This window comes from Papaver somniferum, chromosome 5, assembly GCF_003573695.1.
Source record: "Papaver somniferum cultivar HN1 chromosome 5, ASM357369v1, whole genome shotgun sequence".
Taxonomy (NCBI): Eukaryota; Viridiplantae; Streptophyta; class Magnoliopsida; order Ranunculales; family Papaveraceae; genus Papaver; species Papaver somniferum.
The window spans coordinates 153,433,764-153,455,237 of NC_039362.1; the positions used below are offsets into that span (position 1 = coordinate 153,433,764).

Here is a 21,474-nt window from a genome sequence, read left to right on the forward strand (position 1 = left end):
AATTACAAAAATAAAATCCTATTTACAGTTTCTAAAAATAAACAAAATAACTATATACAAAATCTTCTTCTTCACTCCTTTCGGATTCCTCTTTTCTTTCCTTCTTTGGCGATGCTTTCCTTTTATAGTACTTTTTCTTTCCTTGTCGCTTCGCTCCAAATCTGAAAAGAATCAAAAAATACTAAAACGAGTAAAAAAGAACAAAAATAATAAAAAGAAAAAGAAACCTAAAACAAATCTAAATACAAGTCCGCGTCGGCGGCGCCAAAAATTGATGTAGTTTTTAAAGTGATAAGTAGAAGTTCGTTCAAAGACTTGTAAATATTTGATTTCATACTTAATTTTGGTTTCACTTAATGTTACGAGAGACTGTGACTCAGGATTCCACCAATAAATCCATTCATGCGATTCATATAGTTATTCTAGACAATTATAGCTCAAATAGAATATCGACTCTGTTTCTTTTCCAAGGTAGATTTTTGAAAAGTAACGACTATAAATCTAAAGCATGGGATATCAAAAGACTTAACCTAAGTATAACCCATCAATTGAAATCACAACCGTTCAATAAAAAGCATAAAACAATTAATAATCCATGCAAAAAGTCATGAAAGAATTAAATATAATTACCACACGTATGAAATATGGCTTCCTCCGTCATCTCAGTGTTGAGGTTTAGCTCCTCATATCAAAAACGTGCTCCAAATAATAATCCATAGCTCAAAAAAGTGTTTTATTGGAGAAATTGTATAACACAAAGATTTGCAACGCTATAATGATGATACAGACGTCGCTGTTACAAAGAAGATATTGGATAAAATCCTAATGTAACTGCTGTTTATAAACGATATTTTTGTACTGCTGTTGAACAACGATATTTCTCTGTGACTTTTTCTGTGTGTCTTATGCTCTGCAGCTTCTTCTTCTATACCAGTAGAAACTCCTTCTCTGCAACTTCTCCTACTGATCTCTGTAGACTTCTGTTGGCTTCCCCCCAACTCTCGACACCCCCTCTGGAACTCAAAAAACACTATTTATACATCACAACTCCCTATCCAAGGTAAATCTTCACCGAATATATTAGTTCCCTGCCTTGCAAGTTACGGCTTCTTCTTTCCTTCTTTACCTCGTCTACGCTCTTTCAGCTGCCAAACTTTCCCAAATCTCCCAGAACAAAACCAGAAGATATTCGCTCCTCTAAAGCCTGCACGTAACTTCCATATTGAAACAAAACAGGGTCGAGATTCTCTCACAGTTTCCGTAAATATCATCCTTTTCCCTGTTTTCGATAATTATCGATTATATGAAGATTTAATTCCTTCTTTCAGTTCCAAAACACGTCATCTCACCGTCAATAAGGTAACAACACAATCTGACCGTAAAACCCTTGAAAATCTCCGCGTAACTTCCATATATAAATCCCCTGATAACCTTCCCCTCTGTTTCACGTCAACCTGATTGTTCAGCCCATTGTAACCAATCCAAATGCATGAATCAACCCTGTTTGGTCAATCAGAGTCCGACACAACACAAATATGCGATTAAATCTCCTTGGAACATCTCTAAATTCGAATCCAAAATCTGCCAGACGTTGCACACAGTTTCCCGCCAAAACTGATTTCAAACGGAGAAGATGTGCCCCACATCCTCTGGTGGGGTGCGAATAACAACTTCCTGAAAATGGGATGCCCCTTAGTAATTAGGTTACCCCTTATCCAAAGTGAGAGTCCGAATAGCAAATGTCCTCCGGGTGCTTTCCGACAACTTTTCGAGCCACTTTTTTCCAAAAATGTTTATTAGCCAAAAATACCTACAAATAAATAAAACACCATAATAAGTACAAAAATGAGCCCTAACAATATATAGAATCGAGACAAATCGGACACAAAAATGTGTTTATCACATGCCGAGCGGATACGCTGCCTTATTCTTCTGGAGTTCTTCACGCAGATGCAGAGCTGCGTTGCCTTACGGATAGTATGGTTTGAGATATTTTGTATTCCACCGGTGTCTGAGGACTTCTCCTTTTAGATTACGCAAGTAGTAGGGTCCATTTCCTGCGATGTCATGTATTACGAATGGCCCTCCCCATGATGGTGCTAATTTGCCCCACTTTTTCTCTCGCTGGTATTGTGGTATGGTTCTCAACACATACTGTCCTTCTACAAAATTTCTAAGCTTGACCTTCTTGTTATACTCTCTTGATAACCTTCTTTGGTAGTTTTCCATCCTTTATAATGTTGTTTCCCTCCTTTATTCTAGATCATCGAGCCTTTCCAGCATCATATCTGCTGTGAGATTCTTCTCCCATGCTTCGGTCTTTGTGGTTGGCATGATAATTTCTGTTAGGATGACTGCTTCGGCTCCGTAAGTGAAGTCCTCATCTTCGTTCAAGGTAAAGGTGAATCTCGGTTCTCCATTCTTCGTTGTTGAAGTCCTCATCTTCGTTCTCCCTCGTCATGATATCATCTTCGATAAATTCTTCAGCAATATCCTCTCCTACGTCGTCGTCATCAATGTCCTCCCCTACATCGTCTTCATGATCTGTAGCGAAGGACTTGTGTGGTGATCGAAGGTTCATATACTCTTGTTATTTTTATGGCTTTAACGCTTTCATCTTTCAGCATGGATGATATGTATGCCAAGGCGTCGGCATGCCTGAGATATTTTCTGCACAAGTGTCGGAACTTGATGCTTGGTATCTGGGAGGCTAAGGTCTGGACCAAATCCATGTATGCGGAGAGGGTGTCATCGTGGAAATTGTATTCTACTTCTATTTTCCGAATGACCAACTGAGAATCACTTGTTAGGCGTATATCAATTATCCTCATTTCTATTATTAATCAGAGGGCATGTACTACAGCTTCGTACTCTACGATGTTGTTGGTATGCCCCTTGAATTCCAATCTTAGTGCATGCACAATCTTGTCTCCGGTTGGAGAGGTAATCACGATGCCTATGCCTGCGCCTTCTTTATTCCTCTATCTATCGACGAATATTTCCCATCTTCTTTGGTTTGAGGGTTCGAGTATATCAACTGGATCTTTCCCGTCCTCTTCTGCTTCTGGTATGTTCTTCACTTCTTCGTCGTTGCCCAGAGGTAACTCCGGCAAAAAATCCGCTAAGACTTGTGACTTTTGGGAAGTTTGGATCTTGTGGATAATGTTAAATTGATCCAGATGAGTGTTCCATTTTGCTATCCTTCCTACTTTCCCTGCGCTCTTGAGGAAAGCTTCCAACGGTGCTTTACATGGGACCCGAACATGATGAGTCAAGAAATAGGTTCTCAGCTTTTGGGTTTCCCATACTAATTCTAGTATGAGTTGCTCAATCTTCGTGTAGTTTCTTTCCGCCGGGTTGAGAGTCTTGCTGACGTAGTAGATTGGTTGCTCAACCTTCGTGTTGGTTTTGACAAGGACCGCGCTGACCGCATCTTCAGTTGCTGCTATGTACAGGACCAACACCTGATAGGGATCGGGCTTTTGAAGGATCGGGAATGTGGCCAGGTATTCTTTTATCTTCTAGAAGGCTTCCTCGCATTCAGGGATCCATTCGAACTTGCTCCCTTTTTTGTATTTGTCCGATGACCTGGGGATGAATCTTCCCAGAGCCGCTAGGGATCCGTTGAGCTTCTGGACTTCTTTCAGGTTCTTTGGGGACGACATTTCTACGATAGCCTAGATCTTGGCGGGATCCACTTAGATGCCCCTCTTCGTTACTAGATATCCGAGGAATTTCCCTGAGGTGACGCCGAATGTGCATTTTACTGGTTTCACTTTCATGTTGTGTTTTTCCTCATTGCTTCGAAGATATCCCTCAAGTCTCGATGGTGGTCTTTGCGCAACTTACTTTTGACGAGCATATCATCGACGTAGACTTCTATAGTGTTCTCGATCCATGGTTTGAAGATAGCATCAACCATCCTCTGGTATGTTGCCTCTGCATTTCTAAGTCCAAAGGGCATCCTTGTGTAACAATAGAGGTCGTGCGGGGTGTAGAATGTCGTGTGTTGTTGATCTTCTTATGCAAGGCTACTTGGTTGTAACCGGAATATCCATCCATGAATGACAGTTCTTCGTATCCTTCAACAGCTTCTACCAGCTGATCGATGCTTGGGAGTGGGTATCTATCCTTTGGACATTCCTTGTTGAGGTTAGTAAAGTCGATGCATATTCTTACTCCTCCATTCTTCTTCGGCACGATCACCATGTTTGAGATCCATGTTGGATACTTCACTTCCTTGATGAACCCTTCTTCTAACAGTTTGCAGAGCTCCTTCTCAATTTCTTGGTGATACTCCGGTGCTACCTTTCGTACTTTATGCCTAAAAGGGGTCGTGCCCGGCTTTATACGAAGCTCGTGCTGAATTATCTTCGGATCAATTCCTGGAATGTCTCCTAATTTCCACGCAAAGATGTCGGCATATTCCATGAGTAGCTTGATTAGGGCCATCTCTATTTATTTGTCCATTAAAGTCCCTATCTTAATCCTCTCCGGGTTCTCTTCCGTCCCTATATTGACCTCCTTTACGGGTTCGACAGATGTGAACGTAGGCTTCGGTTCCCCGAGGAGAGGGACATTCTTTAATTGCTATTTGGTAGGCTCTTCAGCCTCCATAGCTGTTGATGCACCTACTTCGGTGTTTAGAACGATGCGTTCCTTCGTCAGACTTTTTCCGGAGATTTATTCGAGGTAAAGGTCAATTGCTTTTTCCTTAGAAGCCTCTTTGTTTCGGTTTCTTTGGGGTTTAAGTTGCACATCTTGTTTGTTATTGGGTTGATTTTGTATAGCCTGGAATTCTCGAGCGGTAGCCTGATCTCCCTTTATTTCTATTACTCCTTCGGGTGTTGTAAATCTAAGGTATTGATGATAGGTCGCTGCTACTCCCTTGAGCTTGTGCACCCATCTTCGGCCGATGATGGCATTGTAGGGGGAAGGAGCGTCCACTATGCTGAATCGATTATCAACCTTCATTGGTCCTGCATCTACTTGCAAAACAATATCTCCTAAGGGCTTTGTTGGTGCCCCATTAAATCCGTGGATGGTGTAATAAGAAGACATTAGTTGCTCGTCGTTCAACTCCATCCGCTTGAACGTGTCATAGAACATAACATTAACCGAGCTTCCTCCGTCGATGAGGATCTTCCAGATATTGCACCCAGCCACAGGTAGAGTGAGGACCAAGGGATCGTTGTGGTCTTCCATGTCTTCCTCGATATCTTCAGCATCGAAGGTCATAGGTGCATTCATCCACTGCTCGTGTTCTTCCACTTCTACCCCATCGATTTTGTACATCTTACAATAATCCTCGAATTGCTTTCTTAGCCTTTTCCCTATCTGAGCAGTCAGTGATGGTCCAGTAGCTTCAGAGCATGAGATGGAGTTGATGCTTCGATTTCCTTCGGATAGTTGGACTTGCTTGCTTCGCTTAGCCCTCTCTTCGGTTTCTCCCTTCTGTATGTATTGCTTGAGATCGCCAGCGTCGATCAGCTTTTGAATCATTATCTTGAGGTTCTTGCATTTTTCCGTTTGATGCCCGTTGAAGCAGTGGTACTCACAATAATCCCTTGATTTTTCTGATCTGGGTGGTTGCTTTCCCTTGGACCAAGGCCACTCTAGGTTTTCTCTGCCTTTGATTTCTCTCAAAATGCGAGTGTAGTTGGTATTCAGTTTTGTGTAGACTTGATCCTCGAACTTCCGCTCGTCATGACGACGATCATCCATTCGTCCTCTTTTATCTTTGTTTGCCCGCTCGGCAGAACCGCTCCTCTTGGATCCGTTGGCTTGCTCCACAGAATTGGTCCGATGAGATCTTTGGGCATGGGCCCTAGGATTTTCCAGCTGGATTTCTTCCAACCTGGCGTGCTTCTCGATGATAACTCGAAGATCCCTTCGGTTTTGGGGACACTTCCATGAATCTCGACGAACAATGGACTCATCCTATCCAATCCCCACTTGTAACAATTGATGACCACCACTGGATCTACGTTCCCTGTTGCTTGACAGATTTTTCTGATCTGGGTGGTTGCTTTCCCTTGGACCAAGGCCACTCTAGGTTTTCTCTGCCTTTGATTTCTCTCAAAATGCGAGTGTAGTTGGTATTCAGTTTTGTGTAGACTTGATCCTCGAACTTCCGCTCGTCACGATGACGATCATCCCTTCGTCCTCTTTTATCTTTGTTTGGCCGCTCGGCAGAACCGCTCCTCTTGGATCCGCTGGCTTGCTCCACAGAATTGGTCCGATGAGATCTTTGGTCATGGGACCTAGGATTTTCCCGCTGGATTTCTTCCAACCTGACGCGTTTCTCGATGATAACTCGAAGATCTCCTTCGGTTTTGGGGACACTTCCATGAATCTCGACGAACAATGGACTCATCCTATCCAATCCCTACTTGTAACAATTGATGACCACCACTGGATCTACGTTCCCTATTGCTTGACAGATCTTTCTGATCTGGGTGGTTGCTTTCCCTTGGACCAAGGCCACTCTAGGTTTTCTCTGCCTTTGATTTCTCTCAAAATGCGAGTGTAGTTGGTATTCAGTTTTGTGTAGACTTGATCCTCGAACTTCCGCTCGTCACGACGACGATCATCCCTTCGTCCTCTTTTATCTTTGTTTGGCCGCTTGGCAGAACCGCTCCTCTTGGATCCGCTGGCTTGCTCCACAGAATTGGTCCCATGAGATATTTGGGCATGGGCCCTAGGATTTTCCCGCTGGATTTCTTCTAACCTGGCGTTCTTCTCGATGATAACTCGAAGATCTCCTTCGGTTTTGGGGACACTTCCATGAATCTCGACGAACAATGGACTCATCCTATCCAATCCCCACTTGTAACAATTGATGACCACCACTGGATCTACGTTCCCTATTGCTTGACAGATCTTGTGCCACCTGTCAGTATATTCTCTGATGGTTTCTTTGTGTCCGTCTTCCAATGAAAAAAGTTTGTTCATTCCTGTATTGACGACTTTATTGTACATGTAAGTCCTCAAAAGTTTCTCTGTAAGCTGGCGGTAGGAATCGATGGAATTTGGTGGCAGGTTATCAAACCAGGATAATGCTGACCCTTTTAGGCTTGAGGGAAAATATCTGCATAGGACGACATCGTCATTATCCCATCGAGCTAAAATTCGGTTGTAGTATCGGAGATGGGCCGCGGGGTCGCTGGATCCGTCGTAACATTCGAACACTGGGAGAGGGAATTTATGAGGGATGAGATCTTTGGCCAAGTGTGCCGCCAATGGAGTGGTATTGGCTTCTTTCATCACTTCTTCTAGTCTTCCTCCTCCTTGATTTGCCTTCAGCTGCTTGATTTCAGTCATCATCTCAGCACAAAGGTATTCCATTGCACGCTGATGATATTCTTGGATTATGGATCGTCTCGATTTTCAGTTCTCACTATTGAAGTAGTCTGAATCCTCGGGATAGTAATATGGGTCGGATGATCCATTTCCTCTGGCCGTTCTTAGGTTCAATGGTTCGGGATTGTTGGCATTCGTCAAGATGATCCTTCGATCATGATTTGGCTCAAGTGCTTTAGAATTGGCTTCGTCATGCTGGTGGGCCGATTCTAAACTCTGGGTAATCTTGTCTTTGAGTTCTTGGTTTTCTCGAGCTAGTAACGCTACTGAATCCGCGTATACCTTTTGGTTCTTCTTCAATTCCTCAAGCTCTTCCATCAGCTGGGGGGAATGATTCGATCCTTGGTTCGGAGTCTTGACCTGCCTTTGTCCTCCAATGGCCACAGTATGATCTTCATCAAACGTTTGGATCAAAGGATTAGGAGGATCTGCGGTTGTTACAGGGGGTTCGACATGAGGGATCGCTGGTTGGTTTTCTGTTAGCAAGGGCTGGATAACTGGTAGAGTTTGGTTCATCTCATTTTTCGGTAGCATTCCGAAGGCTGGTTATTGCATTGTTGAGTCCGCAAATCCTTCATGCCGTTCGTGGGAACGAGATGCTGCTACTTTCTTTGTTGCATCCGCTTTGGCCGCCAGAGCTTTGACCGCTGCCGCTGCTATTGCATTGGTGTCTATTGGTGAGGTATTTCCGTTGTGTCTGGCTTCTGGTTCGAAGCCTTCGTCTTTTCACCTTTTTGTTTACTGCGTGTCATAACCAGTGTCGTTCTTGGTGTTTCTTTTGACGATGCTTTGGTTTTTCCCACATCTTTTGCTTTCTCCATCCCTGATTCTCTGCAAAAAAAAAAACGAAAACATCGTCGAAGAAACAAAATTCACATTGGTTTAGTTAGCAAGGTTAATCTAATGAGAAAAGATGCTGGTATCAACGTACACTTAAAGACTGTTAAGGAAAACGATGTTTTGGAGAAAACCCTTTCAACAAAGTGTCGATCCAATCATTGCAAACATAGATCTGCTCGAGGGTTTTAAAATAAACGCAGTCTACTCAAGGGTTATGGAGAAAATTCTTTCAACAACATATAGATCCAGTCATTGCAAGCATAGATCTGTTCTAAGATTTTGAAAATAAACGAAGATCCCTTCTAATGATGTTTAAAACTCAAGTAACTAACTACAAAAGTCTATGCTCCGAAATCCATTTTAAAAGAAGGTGATGAGCGGGTCCATAAAGCTTATGATCTGTTTTTGGAGAAAATGTAGATAAATCCGAGGCGTTTAGGAAGTAGAAAACGTAGATAAAACAGGAGTTTTCGAAAAGTACATCAATGACAAGTTACTCAAAACACTATCATGAGGGGAATAGTGCTGAGAGCCCAAAGATAGGGTAAAATCACAGGGAAAGATAAATCTTTTAGCGGGACAAAGTCCCTGTTTCTAGCGCCAGATTGTGAACATAGAAATAACGATGGTATACCCAGGTTCACAAACAATATTCGCATTGCATAAATCATCATGTGGAAGTAAAATAGACATAAAATGATATAAATACGATAACTCATCGACTCAGAGCCTTTGGGCTCGTCCTTGTCTAGTCATTGGGGAATAATTGGGTTGCTCTCGTGAGTACGAGGCATAATATAACAGAATGTAATAATAAATGCAGAAGATAAAGTACAGAATGTAAATGAGTCGATGATTTATGTGGTTCAGCACTAAGGCCTACGTCCACGGGGGTTTATGTTTTACTATGTGTTTGATAGTTACAAAGATAGTCAAATGACTTTGTGTGAATAACGAAGCTAAAGGGGAAATAGAATTTATACCTACTCTTCCTATTTGTCTCTCTTATTATCTTCTCCTATACGCACTCCAAACTGGTCGACCCCTTCTCTCTTAGTGGAGAAGGGTATTTATAGGGATTGAACATGGGATCCACTATCAGAGGCAACTGCAACCATATCTTCTTGATCTTTGTGTTGATTTCGCTGGTATCTTCGTTCTCAACCGATGGAGCCAGTGGTCACGCCTGGTAACGACAGGTCACCTCTTTCTTCTCCACAGGTTGATTGACACGTACTCTATGTTTAGGGTGTTTAATGCGGGTGGTTGGGTCGCCTGCACGCGTCAGAAAGTTGTCTGCGGCTCCTATCACATCCGTGTCATTATGTCCAATCTCCACCGTGGATTTTGGGTCCTCCTCGAGATGGAGTAAAGTAGATCCTAGGGTGTTCTTCAGTACTTCTCAGTGGCTCGATACTTCTGTGCTCCTAGGTTCTTAGCCGTCGGATCTGCTCGATGATGAACATGTGTAGATGATAAATGTCTCTTAGGTGTAGAGACGTGGCATCGTGCCTTGATGTCTCAGGCTGTGCGTCCTCCACGTGTAATTCTTCCGACACGTGGCAAATGATGAATTATGTGTATACACTTTTTGTTTCAGATTTTATTTGGTTTGATAATATCAGAAAATATATTAAAATCCCAATTTTTCTGGCATTAGTTGATACATATAGAACGTCATACTTCTTCTCCGACCAATAATAGTGATCATTCCAACACCACCGGCTATTTAGAATGCAATTGCATGGGATATTCCATCAACGGCATCACAAGGAACAATTTTCTTCTGTTTCTCGATACTATAGAACCAAATGTGCACTAAAACATGAATTTCCTGGTGTATGACAATCATATTTATTATTCTTTGATATTTGTTTAATTCTATTTGTGGAAACATTCAAAGAGACTGTCTCGACTTATGAAAACAACTATCATTCAAAAAAAATATGATAAAAGAACCAACGATTGGCTTACGAACACTGGATTAATTTTTCCCTTATGAACACTTGATTTTGTTACTTGTTGATATGCATATATGTGACAATTTTAAAGCCTGATCAACGATCCAAGGTACCCCTTTAAGAAATTGGCTTTTGAAGTTACAGATTTCGATTGTCTCAATGGAGAAAGAGAGAAAGGAAGAAAGAGTGAGAAGATGAACAAATTTGTGCAAACAACCGAAATAATATTTTCTATAATCTTAATTTAGATTCAATAATTTTTTTCTTTTATTTTTAATGGAAACTAGAGTTTTAATTAAAAAAAATGTTGATTAGGATGGATAGACATCCTCTTGGTGGACCTCTGAAACAAGAGGTTGAGCTAGAGGATGTCTATATAAAAACATGTCATGTCATCTTTAGGGAAAATGGAAGTGCATCCTACGTGGATTCAGATTTTTTTCCTCACACATGTTCCATTGGAAAAGCTCTTACTATATGTGTAAAATCTCCTAAATAAAAGTCTTACTTAGACCTCCACGTAGGATTTTTACATCCACTATTGGAGATGCTCTAAAGATGTTATATCTCGATTTCTTAAAAAGAGGTATTATAATTTTTTCATTTTAAGAAAAGATAGGTCAAATTAAAAAAAAAATGACACTAACCCTTCTCCAAAAACTGGGGAAGTATAATATATTATCGCCTTTTACGAAGCCGTTATTACCTTTAATTTTTTAAAATTAACCAATTAGGTTGGAATCAACTTGGATTTATTTGTTAAGAATTGACCAATTGGTAAATTTTACTCTCTCTGTCTCACTTTAATTGCATAAATAAGTTTTTTGTAAGCAAAAGTATACTGAAATTTATTCCCTAAAATTTCATAATTATCAAGAAAAAACTAAAAACTAGGAAGTGAAAACTAATATATTAAACAAGTAACATGGGAAACGAGGGTTCATGTGAAAGTAATTTTAGTTCCAAAATATTTTTACAAAACCTTAATTAAGCAATTATTTGGAACAAAGGGGGTAGTATTTGGCAGGTCAAGCTCTCTACAACCAATAACTTCTCGGGTCCTGAAGGGTTTTACTCGTGCGTACCTGGATAATTGTCTCTTTTTATTATTTTTCAGTCAAATTTAAAGGAAGTGTGTAGTTTGGATAAAATACCGACGGATACTGAGATCTTTAATTTTCCGATTTACTTATTTAAGATCGAAACAATTAGTCCACTATGGCGACTAAAGCAAGATTAAAAGTGTAGGTCGGTTGAAATTTTTGTATAGGTTAAAAGTCAAATTTTTAAAGGAATATTAGTTATTTTTTAACTTACCGAGGAAAAAGTGAAATTCACACCCGATTTATAAATTTGGGGGTGCCTGGAGCACCCAAACACCCCTAGTTATGTTACTGATCCACTGGTACCTGAACGGAACTAGACCCGGTCAATAACTCATTTTTTTCTGTTTTTTTTTAAATAAGAAAGATATATAGCTTGTAAAGAAGGTTAGTTGATCTTCTGATTCAGTCTCGTTTGTGACTGGATCTGTTGGATTAGTTTCGCAAACGCCGGTGTAGAATCTTCCTAAAAGCCTACAGTAGTAGATCTTCTTCCCTTCTTTTCCAACAAGTCAGTTGTTCCATTGTCCTTTATATTTGCAAACTGGAAACTCATAAAAAAGACTTATTATTTTGTGATTTTCCTTGTTTCATCTAATATTGGTTTGCACTTCGATTTGATTGAGCTATTCTTGTATCGAATGTAGTTTATTGCTGACAGATTATGCATTTATGTACTACAGTTTGTGATATTCTTTCCTTTGGCCCATTTAACCGCCTGTGACAAAGTTATTATCTTCGCTTCTGAAGTTTTGATTGCCGGTACTAATTATAGCTTATAAAATCACTTTTATTATAGGGAGGGGGGTTTTTAATCAAGAGAGTGGGAAAATCGTACTCAACTTACCTGATCAGACCTATTCAAGATTTTCCTATGACTCGGACAAAGTTATCCTCGCGGAAAATCCTTACTCGGTTCCAAACCAAAAGAATAATCTTCATTTTTACTTCTTCTTCCAATTAACTATGAAAAACACCCATAAACGCTAACCCCAATTTCATATATGATTCATTTAATTTAAAACCATCAAGATTTTGAGCACTTCATCACCAAAGCTATATCTTCAATAAAAGAACGACACTAAATATCGAGATTTGAAGGTTGCGTGGGAACCATTTTCAAAGCCAAGTGGGGAATCAAATGTAATGTCTGGTAAAGTTATGTTTTTAAATATACCGGAGTATTCTGGAAACGAAAAATCTTACGTATCCAGAAGATTAATCATCCATAAAACCTTGATTCTCTAAGTATGCTTATAAACATAAAGAAAATCATCAATAAAGCCTTGATTCGTTCATATCAGTAGAAGTGAAACAAAGAATTCACGTTCACAAGAGGGAAAGTAAACACCAAATATATCTACGATGTAGGAGGAGGTAAATTATTATATTTCACTACCACTTGAGAGACAGCGAAATAGAACATTTCACTGCCATTCTTGTGACAGGGAAATATAACATATGAAACAAATAGGTGCTCTTGACGAACTCTGATCTTGGATCACGTATATGCAAAATGCACTTGTTTCAATTCACCGACAAACTCTGATTCTGCAAACCTAAAACACGAATGATTATTAACAATATGACAAACGAACAATTAAGAACCGATGGGATGTTTATTATTCAATGATCAAGCAATCATCAGTAAGCAATATATTAGTCACGGTATATTCTCTGTAGTCTCTAGTACGAGAAACAACGATTAGTGTTATTTCTCTTCTTCGTTGCACCCAGCAACTGGTTCTCGTTCACTCTGAAAAGATAGGCATCTAATTTTCACGCTCGCCAGAGTACGAGAAAGGTTTACTTCCATGGCTTTTTTGAAGCTCTTAAGAAAATCTTCCATCTTTATTATTAGATAAAGGAATTTACAGTATAACCTTATGTAGTATGATAACATAATTAACATTGACCGAGCTGCGGGTCTTAAGGGTTATGCTTGTTCGGCCATTGAAAGAGATAATGCAGAGGCTTTCCGTGGATACAAAACTAGATCTTTCAATTTCGCCACTCCGTTAGAAGTTGAAACATATGGAACTCTCACTACTATATAAAACTTGCAATACAGAAGGAATTCACTAATATCGTGGTGGAGGGCGATGCTTTGGTGGTATATAACATTCTGAAGAAAAAAAGCTCTGATTTTCCTTGGTACTTGAATAAGACAAGCCTTGAACAACATCTGAAGATAATTGGGTTGAATTTTTCAAAAGATTTTGGTAAGTATTTGGAAGGTTTATTTTTCATGGTTGAGGAGGGGGTTTTGTTGCATGAAAACTATGATTATCAAATGAGAAGACAAGCTTTCAACGATACCTAAAGATGATTTGGTTGAAAGCTTTCAGAAGACTTTGATAAAAAAAAAAATTGTTTGCTCTTCATGATTGGAGTTCGGAGGAAGAATTGGAAAAAAAAATTGTTCAGTTCCGAAGAAATCAATGTATATTTGTGCGAAGTCGAGGAAAAATTTGTCTGATTCAATAGATACTTATACTCACTTATTTTATGAGTTGAGTCCGATTTTTTCATTCCCTTGATCCAAAAACCTCCTCCCTGTAACAAAAATGTATAAAATTACTTATATTTTATTAAGTAGGGTTACTAAATCCAAGATTCAAATCAAAGACCTTTCACTCACGAATTATTAAGATAGGAATCATCAATGCGCATGACGACAGAAATGATGACGTGTACATTTTTCTCGTTTATGTTCTTACCTCAAGTATGGGAACCTAAATCCCTAGCCAAGTGGACTAGTCGAATCGGTTAACTTGTATACGTTGCTATTTATTATTCTCTTATATCAAAAAAAAAAGAAAAGAAAAAGACGAGTTAGTTCCTTTAAACGATTGATTGATAGGAGAAAGACATAATCATTCTGTTCCATGTAAACAATCCTCGGGGAAGTCATTCTTCCGTTCCATGTAAACTATCCTCGGGGAAGCCAAAGAATGACTTTGCATAGAATTTCTGATCGTATTTTTCTTACAAAATTAAGATACGTTGGGGAGCAAAACATTCAACATAAGCTTAACATGTAAACAATAACAAGGGAGATCCGTTCTCATTTGCTATTTAAACAATAATTAGCATGTTGCGATGTCGTTTTAATTTCGCTTCAAAAACTAAAAATTTAGAATTTAGTTTGGGTACAGAATTTCAGAATGATTTCTGAAAACCAAAAAATAAATAAAATTTGTGTGAAGTAAATTTCTTGTTTTTGATTTTTGGAATTGACTTCTTCTTCTAATACCCAATCATCCACTTGAAGTTGGGATAGTGGATAACACTTTAAAGTTTAAATGTAGTTCTTTTTGACTTCTGAAAAAAGATCAAGTTAGAACTTAATCGGGGTACATGATTTTAGAATGAAACCTAAAAAAAAAACAAAATTTTTTTTCTTCCGATTTTCAGAATTGATTTCTTCCTCGAGTATCCAAACACCTTCTTAGTAGAATGCGTGACTGATCACTCCATTCTTCCTATCCTGCAACTTGAAATGATCTTTTAATTAATTAATTAATTAAAAGGCAACCACTGGCAATATCTTAATGAATTATTTAACAAAATACGCATTTAATCTCACAAAACTTAGTCTATAAATAGATTTGATAGAGTTTAATTCTATCTACACTCAACCTAGTTCACACCATACTCAAAAATCCCATTAAAACCTTACATCCTGAACCATGGAGTATTCTACCGATACTCTTTTCAGTTTCCAGTTCTCGGCAACCAATATGGTTATTAGTCTCTTTGCTTTTGCTCTCTACTATTTGTTAGTATGGAGACCAAATACAAAATCTTCTCTTAAGTTCAAAAACCAGGCACCGGAACCAGCTGGTTCTTTGCCCTTCATCGGTCATCTCCATCTAATCGACCGATCAAACCCACAACACGTAGCTCTAGGAGCCATGGCTGACAAATACGGACCAGTTTTCACTGTTCAAATTGGTGTACACCCTACACTAGTAGTGAGCAGCTGGGAGGCAGCAAAAGAATGTTTTACTACCAACGATAAGATCTTTGTTTCCCGACCACGCCAAGCGGCAGGGAAATATATCGGCTACGATAATGCCATGTTAAGGTTCTCTTCCGATGGACCATATTGGACTGAAATTCGTAGAATATTAAAAACTGGACTTCTTTCCAATAATAGGCTCGTGCTGGCAAGAAAAGTATGGGAATCTGAGATTGATGCATCCATTAAAGAACTGTACGATGCAAACTGGAGTGTTGGCAACATCAAAGGAGCTCGACGAGCTCCAGCTTTGGTTGAGATGAAGCAATGGATTGGTGATCTAACTCTTAACATGTCTTCTAGGATGATTGCAGGGAAGAGATGCTTTGGTGCTGCTACCGACCCAGAAGCAAAGAAGTGTCAAGAGGGATTGAGAGGCTTTGTTAAAGTAATGGGTCAGATGACGCTGGGGGACTCGATACCGTTTCTCGGATGCTTGGATTTGGACGGCCACGAGCGAGAGATGAAGCGAGCTGGAGAGGATCTGGACCGTATATTAAGCGGATGGTTGGAAGAACACAAAATGAAGAGATCATCAGGCTCATCCTTAACAGACGAGAAGGACTGGATGGATCTGATGTTGTCAGTGCTCGAGGAAAATTCAAAGCTAAATGGTTACTCTGACGCGGATACCATCAACAAAGCTACATGTCTGGTGTGTCAATTAGTTTCATATTATGCGTTTTTGGTATGGAAGTGCACCTATAAAGCATATACTTAATTGAGGCTTTGTTATTCTTGCAGGATCTGTTGCAGGGTGGTAGCGTCTGGACAATGTTTACTATACTATGGGCCGTCGCTTTACTAGTAAATAATCCTCATGTACTGAAGAAGGCTCATGAGGAGTTGGACAACCATGTTGGCAAGGAAAGGCAAGTGGACGAATCTGATATCAAGGACCTCGCATACATCCGAGCTATAGTTAAGGAAGCTATGCGTCTATATCCAGTGTCTATGCGTCTACTTGAATCCACCGAGGACTGCACTGTTGCTGGATACGACGTTCCGGCAGGGACCCGATTAGTCGTGAACACTTGGAAGATTCAACGTGATCCACGAGTCTGGTCAGATCCATCAGAATTCCGCCCTGAGAGATTTCTTACCAGTCCCCATAAAGATATAGATGTTAAGGGTCAACACTTTGAACTCACACCTTTTGGATCCGGTAGAAGATCTTGCCCTGGAACTTCTCTGGGTCTTGAAATGGTGAACATGACAATTGCTCGTTTGGTTCATGGATTCGAGTTGAAAACACCTTCAAACGCACCTGTTGATATGACCGAAGCAGTTGGTTTTGCCAATATGGTTAAAGCCACGCCACTTGGAGTTGTGCTCACCCCACGCCTCCCTAAGGAACTCTATGTTTAATAGTTGCGAGATCGAGATGTCTATGATCGCATAAGGAATGTGAAATATGTACAAAATGGATTCTGCATCAGGGCCTAAAGGACATCTAATATTCACCAGCGTGGAAATCAATTTAGTACTTGTATTACCATACTTGAATCTCTGAAGTGTGATGGGTTTGCTTGATTGAACAAAATAGAAGAATGGAGTGTTTGCTTTTGCTTGTCTGAGTGTGTGTACAGTATGGACCAACCTCTGCCTTTGTTTATTTACTATCTGGAAATCTTAGTCAAAGTCATGTGTCTGATTAAGTTGCTATTGTAAGTTGAATAATAAAGTAAAATATGGAAGCTTACTTCAACGGTTGAACCTATTGAAACTCTCGACCTGTAAGAGTGCACGATGTGTCATGGACAATATAGATTATTCTTCAATAATGGATGATAACAAGAAACAACAAAAAGAATCGATAAAGAAAGGATCATGAAACTTTAGTTGTTGGTTGTAGGTGGATCGCGACGTCAGCAGTGAACTTTAGTTGGTCAGGTTGATGAACTCTGAATCCAAGTACGTGATGTCATCAGAGAAACTCTCTCTCTCTTAAGGCGAATTTGTTCTTCCTCTAAGTTAACCGGTTTGCTCTTTCTTAATTTGCTGTCTCTCCCCATTTCTTTCTTCCTCAAACTGGTAATGATGGTTGAGATAACAAATGTGTCGGAGTATGAGGCTCTTGCAAAGGAGATATTACCAAAAATGGTGTATGATTACTATGCATCGGGTGCAGAGGATCAGTGGACACTCAAGGAAAACAGACTAGCCTTCTCCAGAATTCTGTATGTATTAGTCTCCTTAACTATATTATATATCCAGCTATGTTGTGTTAGGAGCTAGGAGAGGCGAAGGGCCTAAGGCGCCCAGAAAAAAATTTGTTAATATTTTTGCGCCTAGGACGTTTTATTATCTAGGCGTCCCTTGGCCGGCTCGTGCGCCTAGCTCGCCTTTCACAACATAGTTATCCAGTACTCAAAATCTGATGACCAGAAACCGTGTTATTATCTTAGCTTCTGTGCTCTCTGTACAAGGGAAAACCATATATTGACAGTGCTGGTTTTAGGATTTGAGAACTTATTTTTTCTTGGTTAGTATTTCTCTGACTAGTAGTCTCTGCTTGACCAAAACTAGTCTTCGACCCCGCGTTCTTATTGATGTAAGCAAGATAGACATAACTACCACTGTCATGGGCTTCAAGATAACGATGCCTATCATGATTGCTCCCACTGCAATGCAGAAATTGGCTCATCCTGGAGGTATATGTATATGCATATGTTTGCCAGTTTTCTGTTGATCCAACCCAACCTTTGATTAAGATTTTGAGGTCTAATATTGTTGTCAAAACAAGAACAGGAATGACTTCTTTGTCCGAGACTCCAAGCTCAATTTTATTTTATTTTAAACTCTTGTACAGGTGAGTTAGCAACAGCACGAGCAGCATCAGCAGCTGGCACAATAATGGTTTGTTACTTTCTCACTACATATACTTATAGATATAGTCCATGTAGTTGTTGCAATTTCTGATCAACGAAACAAAGTTTCAACTCCATTAAACATAGAAACGTAGTGTCTTCTTAACTTCTGTTTGGTTAAACATACGGGAAATGTCTTTTAAACTCTGACATGGAATAAGCTGAAATCTCCAAGACACTCAAAATGGTCTATTGCGCCTTCGGATGAAGGTCTTTATCATTTGCTGTGAATTTGCCACTTCACTTTTGTTCAGCTGTACTTCTTCAGATCTGGAAGCATGCAGTAAACATAACTTAGAATCTCCAATTAAGTTATTTACATGGTGCTATTCTAAAAGAAATCTGGCGCATAATCTAAGCCTTCATTTTCAAGATTTTGGATGGGATATGAGCCAGCTAGCCAATCAAAAAGGATGGATCCAACTGTTTTACTTCGAATTTCTATGTCCATCTTCCATGTAATGCCAAACTAGTAATTTTCCGAAGAAATGAAGTGCATGGGTTTGTTCCTCACTCCAATTTACACTTAAATGTGTTTCTCTAGACATTATCTTCATATGCAACATCCAGTCTTGATGAGGTGGCCTCAACAGGACCCGGCCTTCGCTTTTTCCAACTCTACGTAAGCTCAAAGCTCCTTCTTTTGTCCCTTCCTCTTCTCTTTTTCCTGTATAAAAACTACTCCTATGTTTGTATTGATAAAAACAAGTACTAACTAAAAGAAGCAACTCTGGGGAAGTAAATCCCTGACACAAATTACATTATAAGGTGGGGAAGTTTACATATCCAGGTTGTTTGTTTGTTTAGTTCCTCACTCAGTCGATAGTTTTCGGGTTCTTTGATAGGCATCCAAAGACAGATATGTAGTTACTCAGCTGGTCAGGGGAGCTGAAAGAGCTGGCTTCAAGGCCATTGCCCTCACTGTTGATACTCCAAGACTTGGTCGTAGGGAAGCCGACATTAAGAACCGGTATGGCTGGATCAGTTTTCCTTATGCATACACATAATTTTGGTGTCTTGTTAAGTTGTTAACTTGAAGTCATACTGACAGTGTCTTGTTAAGTTGTTTACTTGAAGTTACTTGCATCTTTTAAGACAATTTTTCATTTATCTGATATGTGGCAGATTTGCAGTACCTTCATCTGTGACATTGAAGATCTTTGAGGGTTTGGATAATGGGGAGTCAGACAAGGTACAACAAACTCTGGCATTATGAAATCTGGTCTGATACTCTTTGCATTCTGCTTGTTAATGACTTTTTTTTTCTTAATGATGCAGACAAGTAATTCTGGATTTGCCGCATATGTTGCTGGCCAAGTTGTCCAGTCCCTAAGCTGGGAGGTTAGCCGACTAGCTATGTTTTTTTTCAATTTCTCAGACTGCAGATGTGAAATTTAAGTAAAAGAAGAAGTTAGCCGCATGATTCTTTATTTTCAGTTAAACCCGGGCCTCAATTAGGTTTCTGTAAAATTGAAATTTTTTGAAAAATTGAAATCTATAGCGATGGGGCTCCCATAAAGGATGTGAACCGAAATGCCATCATGACAAGACATTTTATACTGCTGGGTATCTTAAACTGATGGTGCTCTAGCACCAAAGCAATATATACAATGAGGCTGAATATTATGTCAGCTACTTAATGGTCAAAAGATATCTTGCTGATGAATTTCCCTTGGGCTCGTCACAGGATGTGGAGTGGCTTCTGACAATCACCAAACTTCCAATTTTATTGAAGGGTGTGATGACTGCCGAGGATAGTGAGTCATTAGAATTTCAGTTTATTCTCCTATTTTGAGTATGCACTTTGTGTAAATTTCTCTAATTAATCTCACACTGATCACACACAGCAAAACTAGGTATACAAGCAGGAGCAGGTGGAATTATTGTTTCTAACCATGGAGCTCGCCAAATGGATTATGTCCCTGCTACTATTAGTTGTTTGGAAGAGGTATGTGTACTCATATTCACCTTGTTCTAATGAAATTCAACAAAAAAAAGTTTGTGTAGATTACAAAAGTTATACACCAAACAAAACTAGTAAATTCTAACAGAGTGCGTCATCTACCAAGTAAATTTCAGGTTGTAAGAGCTGCAGAAGGACAAGTTCCCGTGTTTCTGGATGGTGGTATCCGTCGTGGGACTGATGTTTTCAAAGCATTGGCATTGGGGGCTTCTGGCATCTTCGTGAGTGGATATTAAAAATTGGGTTGCGATGACTGTGCTAATCTACTCTTCTCTTTGTAATATTAACCCAGCTCATAAATTTTGTTATAATAATCTCAGATCGGAAGGCCTGTTTTGTTCTCCTTGGCTGTTGATGGTGAGGCTGGTGTAAGAAAGGTACTTCAAATGCTCTGCGATGAGTTTGAACTAACCATGGCATTAAGTGGATGTCGTTCTCTAAGCAAGATCACTCGTAACCACATTATCACTGATTGGGATGTTCCTCGCCCATTTGCCAGATTATAAGAATACTCAGATATCTCAGCATGCAACTGATTGTTCGGTCCCTTGGCTTCAGAGATGAATTTAAGTACAGAATTTTCTAATGACTACTAGAGAAGGTGGTTTTGTCGCCAAGGGGGGTTGTCAAGACTGAGATTTAGGCTATTTGTAGAATAAAAAGAAATGAAAACAGACCTCTACAGAAGTGATGTTCTAATATGGTGGTAAGGTTAAATATTACCCGTTTGAACTTTCATCTAGCCCAGATGTTACAGTTTGGCTAGATTCCTCACCTGTAGTCGTCGGTTTGACTTTAACCTTGGCTGGTCGTACAACTAGATCTCCATGAGGTGGAAACCCACGGCGAACTTCTTGAGTTATAATTGCTTCCCTGAATTGTTACGATTCTTCATGTGCAATGGCCTCACGAAACTTTGAAAAAGAGTGAAAGGAAAGGAATTAGATTACAAGAAAGAAAAAGCAACGACACAAATCTAAACAAGTTATAGCTAAGAAAAACGAGCAAAAAAAGCAAAAGTAGAAAATCAATTTGTTCGTAACTGGTTTTGGAACTTCAGGATGTGCTTGCTTAACTCACATACTAAGGCACTAGACACACCACAAACCAGACTGCTGCAAAATAATACATCTACTTGGCTTATATTCACGAAATGAATGCAGACTTCAGTCATTTTGTCTATTACCTAAATCGTATTAAAAACTGTATGCATATACAGAAAAAAGAAGAAACAAATTACCCATCACAGTCGATTAGATAAATCATAAATTGGTTTATTTATCAGTTCGGCGCCATAAGCTGTAACCAAGTGCAGTTTGTCTCCTCCAGAAAAACCCTTTCATATTATTGT

General features: G+C 39.5%; 3 protein-coding genes across 4 annotated transcripts; 2 read left to right on the forward strand and 1 right to left on the reverse strand.

Annotated features, from left to right (window-relative positions):
* Window positions 1-6,429: 6,429 nt before the first annotated feature.
* On the reverse strand, window positions 6,430-7,347 carry LOC113279888. Its single transcript, XM_026528535.1, has one exon. It carries the CDS (start codon window positions 7,345-7,347, stop codon window positions 6,430-6,432), a length of 918 nt encoding a protein of 305 aa, XP_026384320.1.
* A 7,538-nt stretch (window positions 7,348-14,885) lies between these two features.
* On the forward strand, window positions 14,886-17,008 carry LOC113283253 (cytochrome P450 CYP82D47-like). The gene is made up of 2 exons (XM_026532453.1): window positions 14,886-15,945; window positions 16,035-17,008. The coding sequence occupies exons 1-2, from the start codon at window positions 14,959-14,961 to the stop codon at window positions 16,656-16,658; spliced, it is 1,611 nt and encodes a 536-aa protein (XP_026388238.1). The 5' UTR covers window positions 14,886-14,958; the 3' UTR covers window positions 16,659-17,008.
* A 319-nt stretch (window positions 17,009-17,327) lies between these two features.
* Window positions 17,328-20,994, forward strand: LOC113283254 ((S)-2-hydroxy-acid oxidase GLO1-like). 2 transcript variants are annotated; one of them, XM_026532454.1, is made up of 11 exons: window positions 17,328-17,470; window positions 17,820-17,944; window positions 18,103-18,149; window positions 18,705-18,782; window positions 19,006-19,130; window positions 19,286-19,352; window positions 19,439-19,501; window positions 19,848-19,917; window positions 20,008-20,108; window positions 20,240-20,344; window positions 20,444-20,994. In XM_026532454.1, exons 1-11 carry the CDS (start codon window positions 17,328-17,330, stop codon window positions 20,627-20,629), a joined length of 1,110 nt encoding a protein of 369 aa, XP_026388239.1. In that variant the 3' UTR covers window positions 20,630-20,994. The 2 variants fall into 2 exon arrangements, with proteins under 2 accessions (XP_026388239.1, XP_026388240.1); XM_026532455.1 differs by having other exon boundaries at window positions 20,017-20,108.
* Window positions 20,995-21,474: the final 480 nt, after the last annotated feature.

What these genes read in the sequence shown, in the direction of transcription:
- LOC113283254 (XM_026532454.1), top strand. Translation starts at nt 17,328, where the DNA reads ATGATGGTTGAGATAACAAATGTGTCGGAGTATGAGGCTCTTGCAAAG. An exon ending in GAAGCCGACATTAAGAACCG is followed by an intron (nt 19,131 to 19,285) that starts GTATGGCTGGAT and finishes GATATGTGGCAG; the next exon opens with ATTTGCAGTACCTTCATCTG. An exon ending in TGTGATGACTGCCGAGGATA is followed by an intron (nt 19,918 to 20,007) that starts GTGAGTCATTAG and finishes GATCACACACAG; the next exon opens with CAAAACTAGGTATACAAGCA.
- LOC113283253 (XM_026532453.1), top strand. Translation starts at nt 14,959, where the DNA reads ATGGAGTATTCTACCGATACTCTTTTCAGTTTCCAGTTCTCGGCAACC. An exon ending in TCAACAAAGCTACATGTCTG is followed by an intron (nt 15,946 to 16,034) that starts GTGTGTCAATTA and finishes TTATTCTTGCAG; the next exon opens with GATCTGTTGCAGGGTGGTAG.
- LOC113279888 (XM_026528535.1), bottom strand. Translation starts at nt 7,347, where the DNA reads ATGGAATACCTTTGTGCTGAGATGATGACTGAAATCAAGCAGCTGAAG.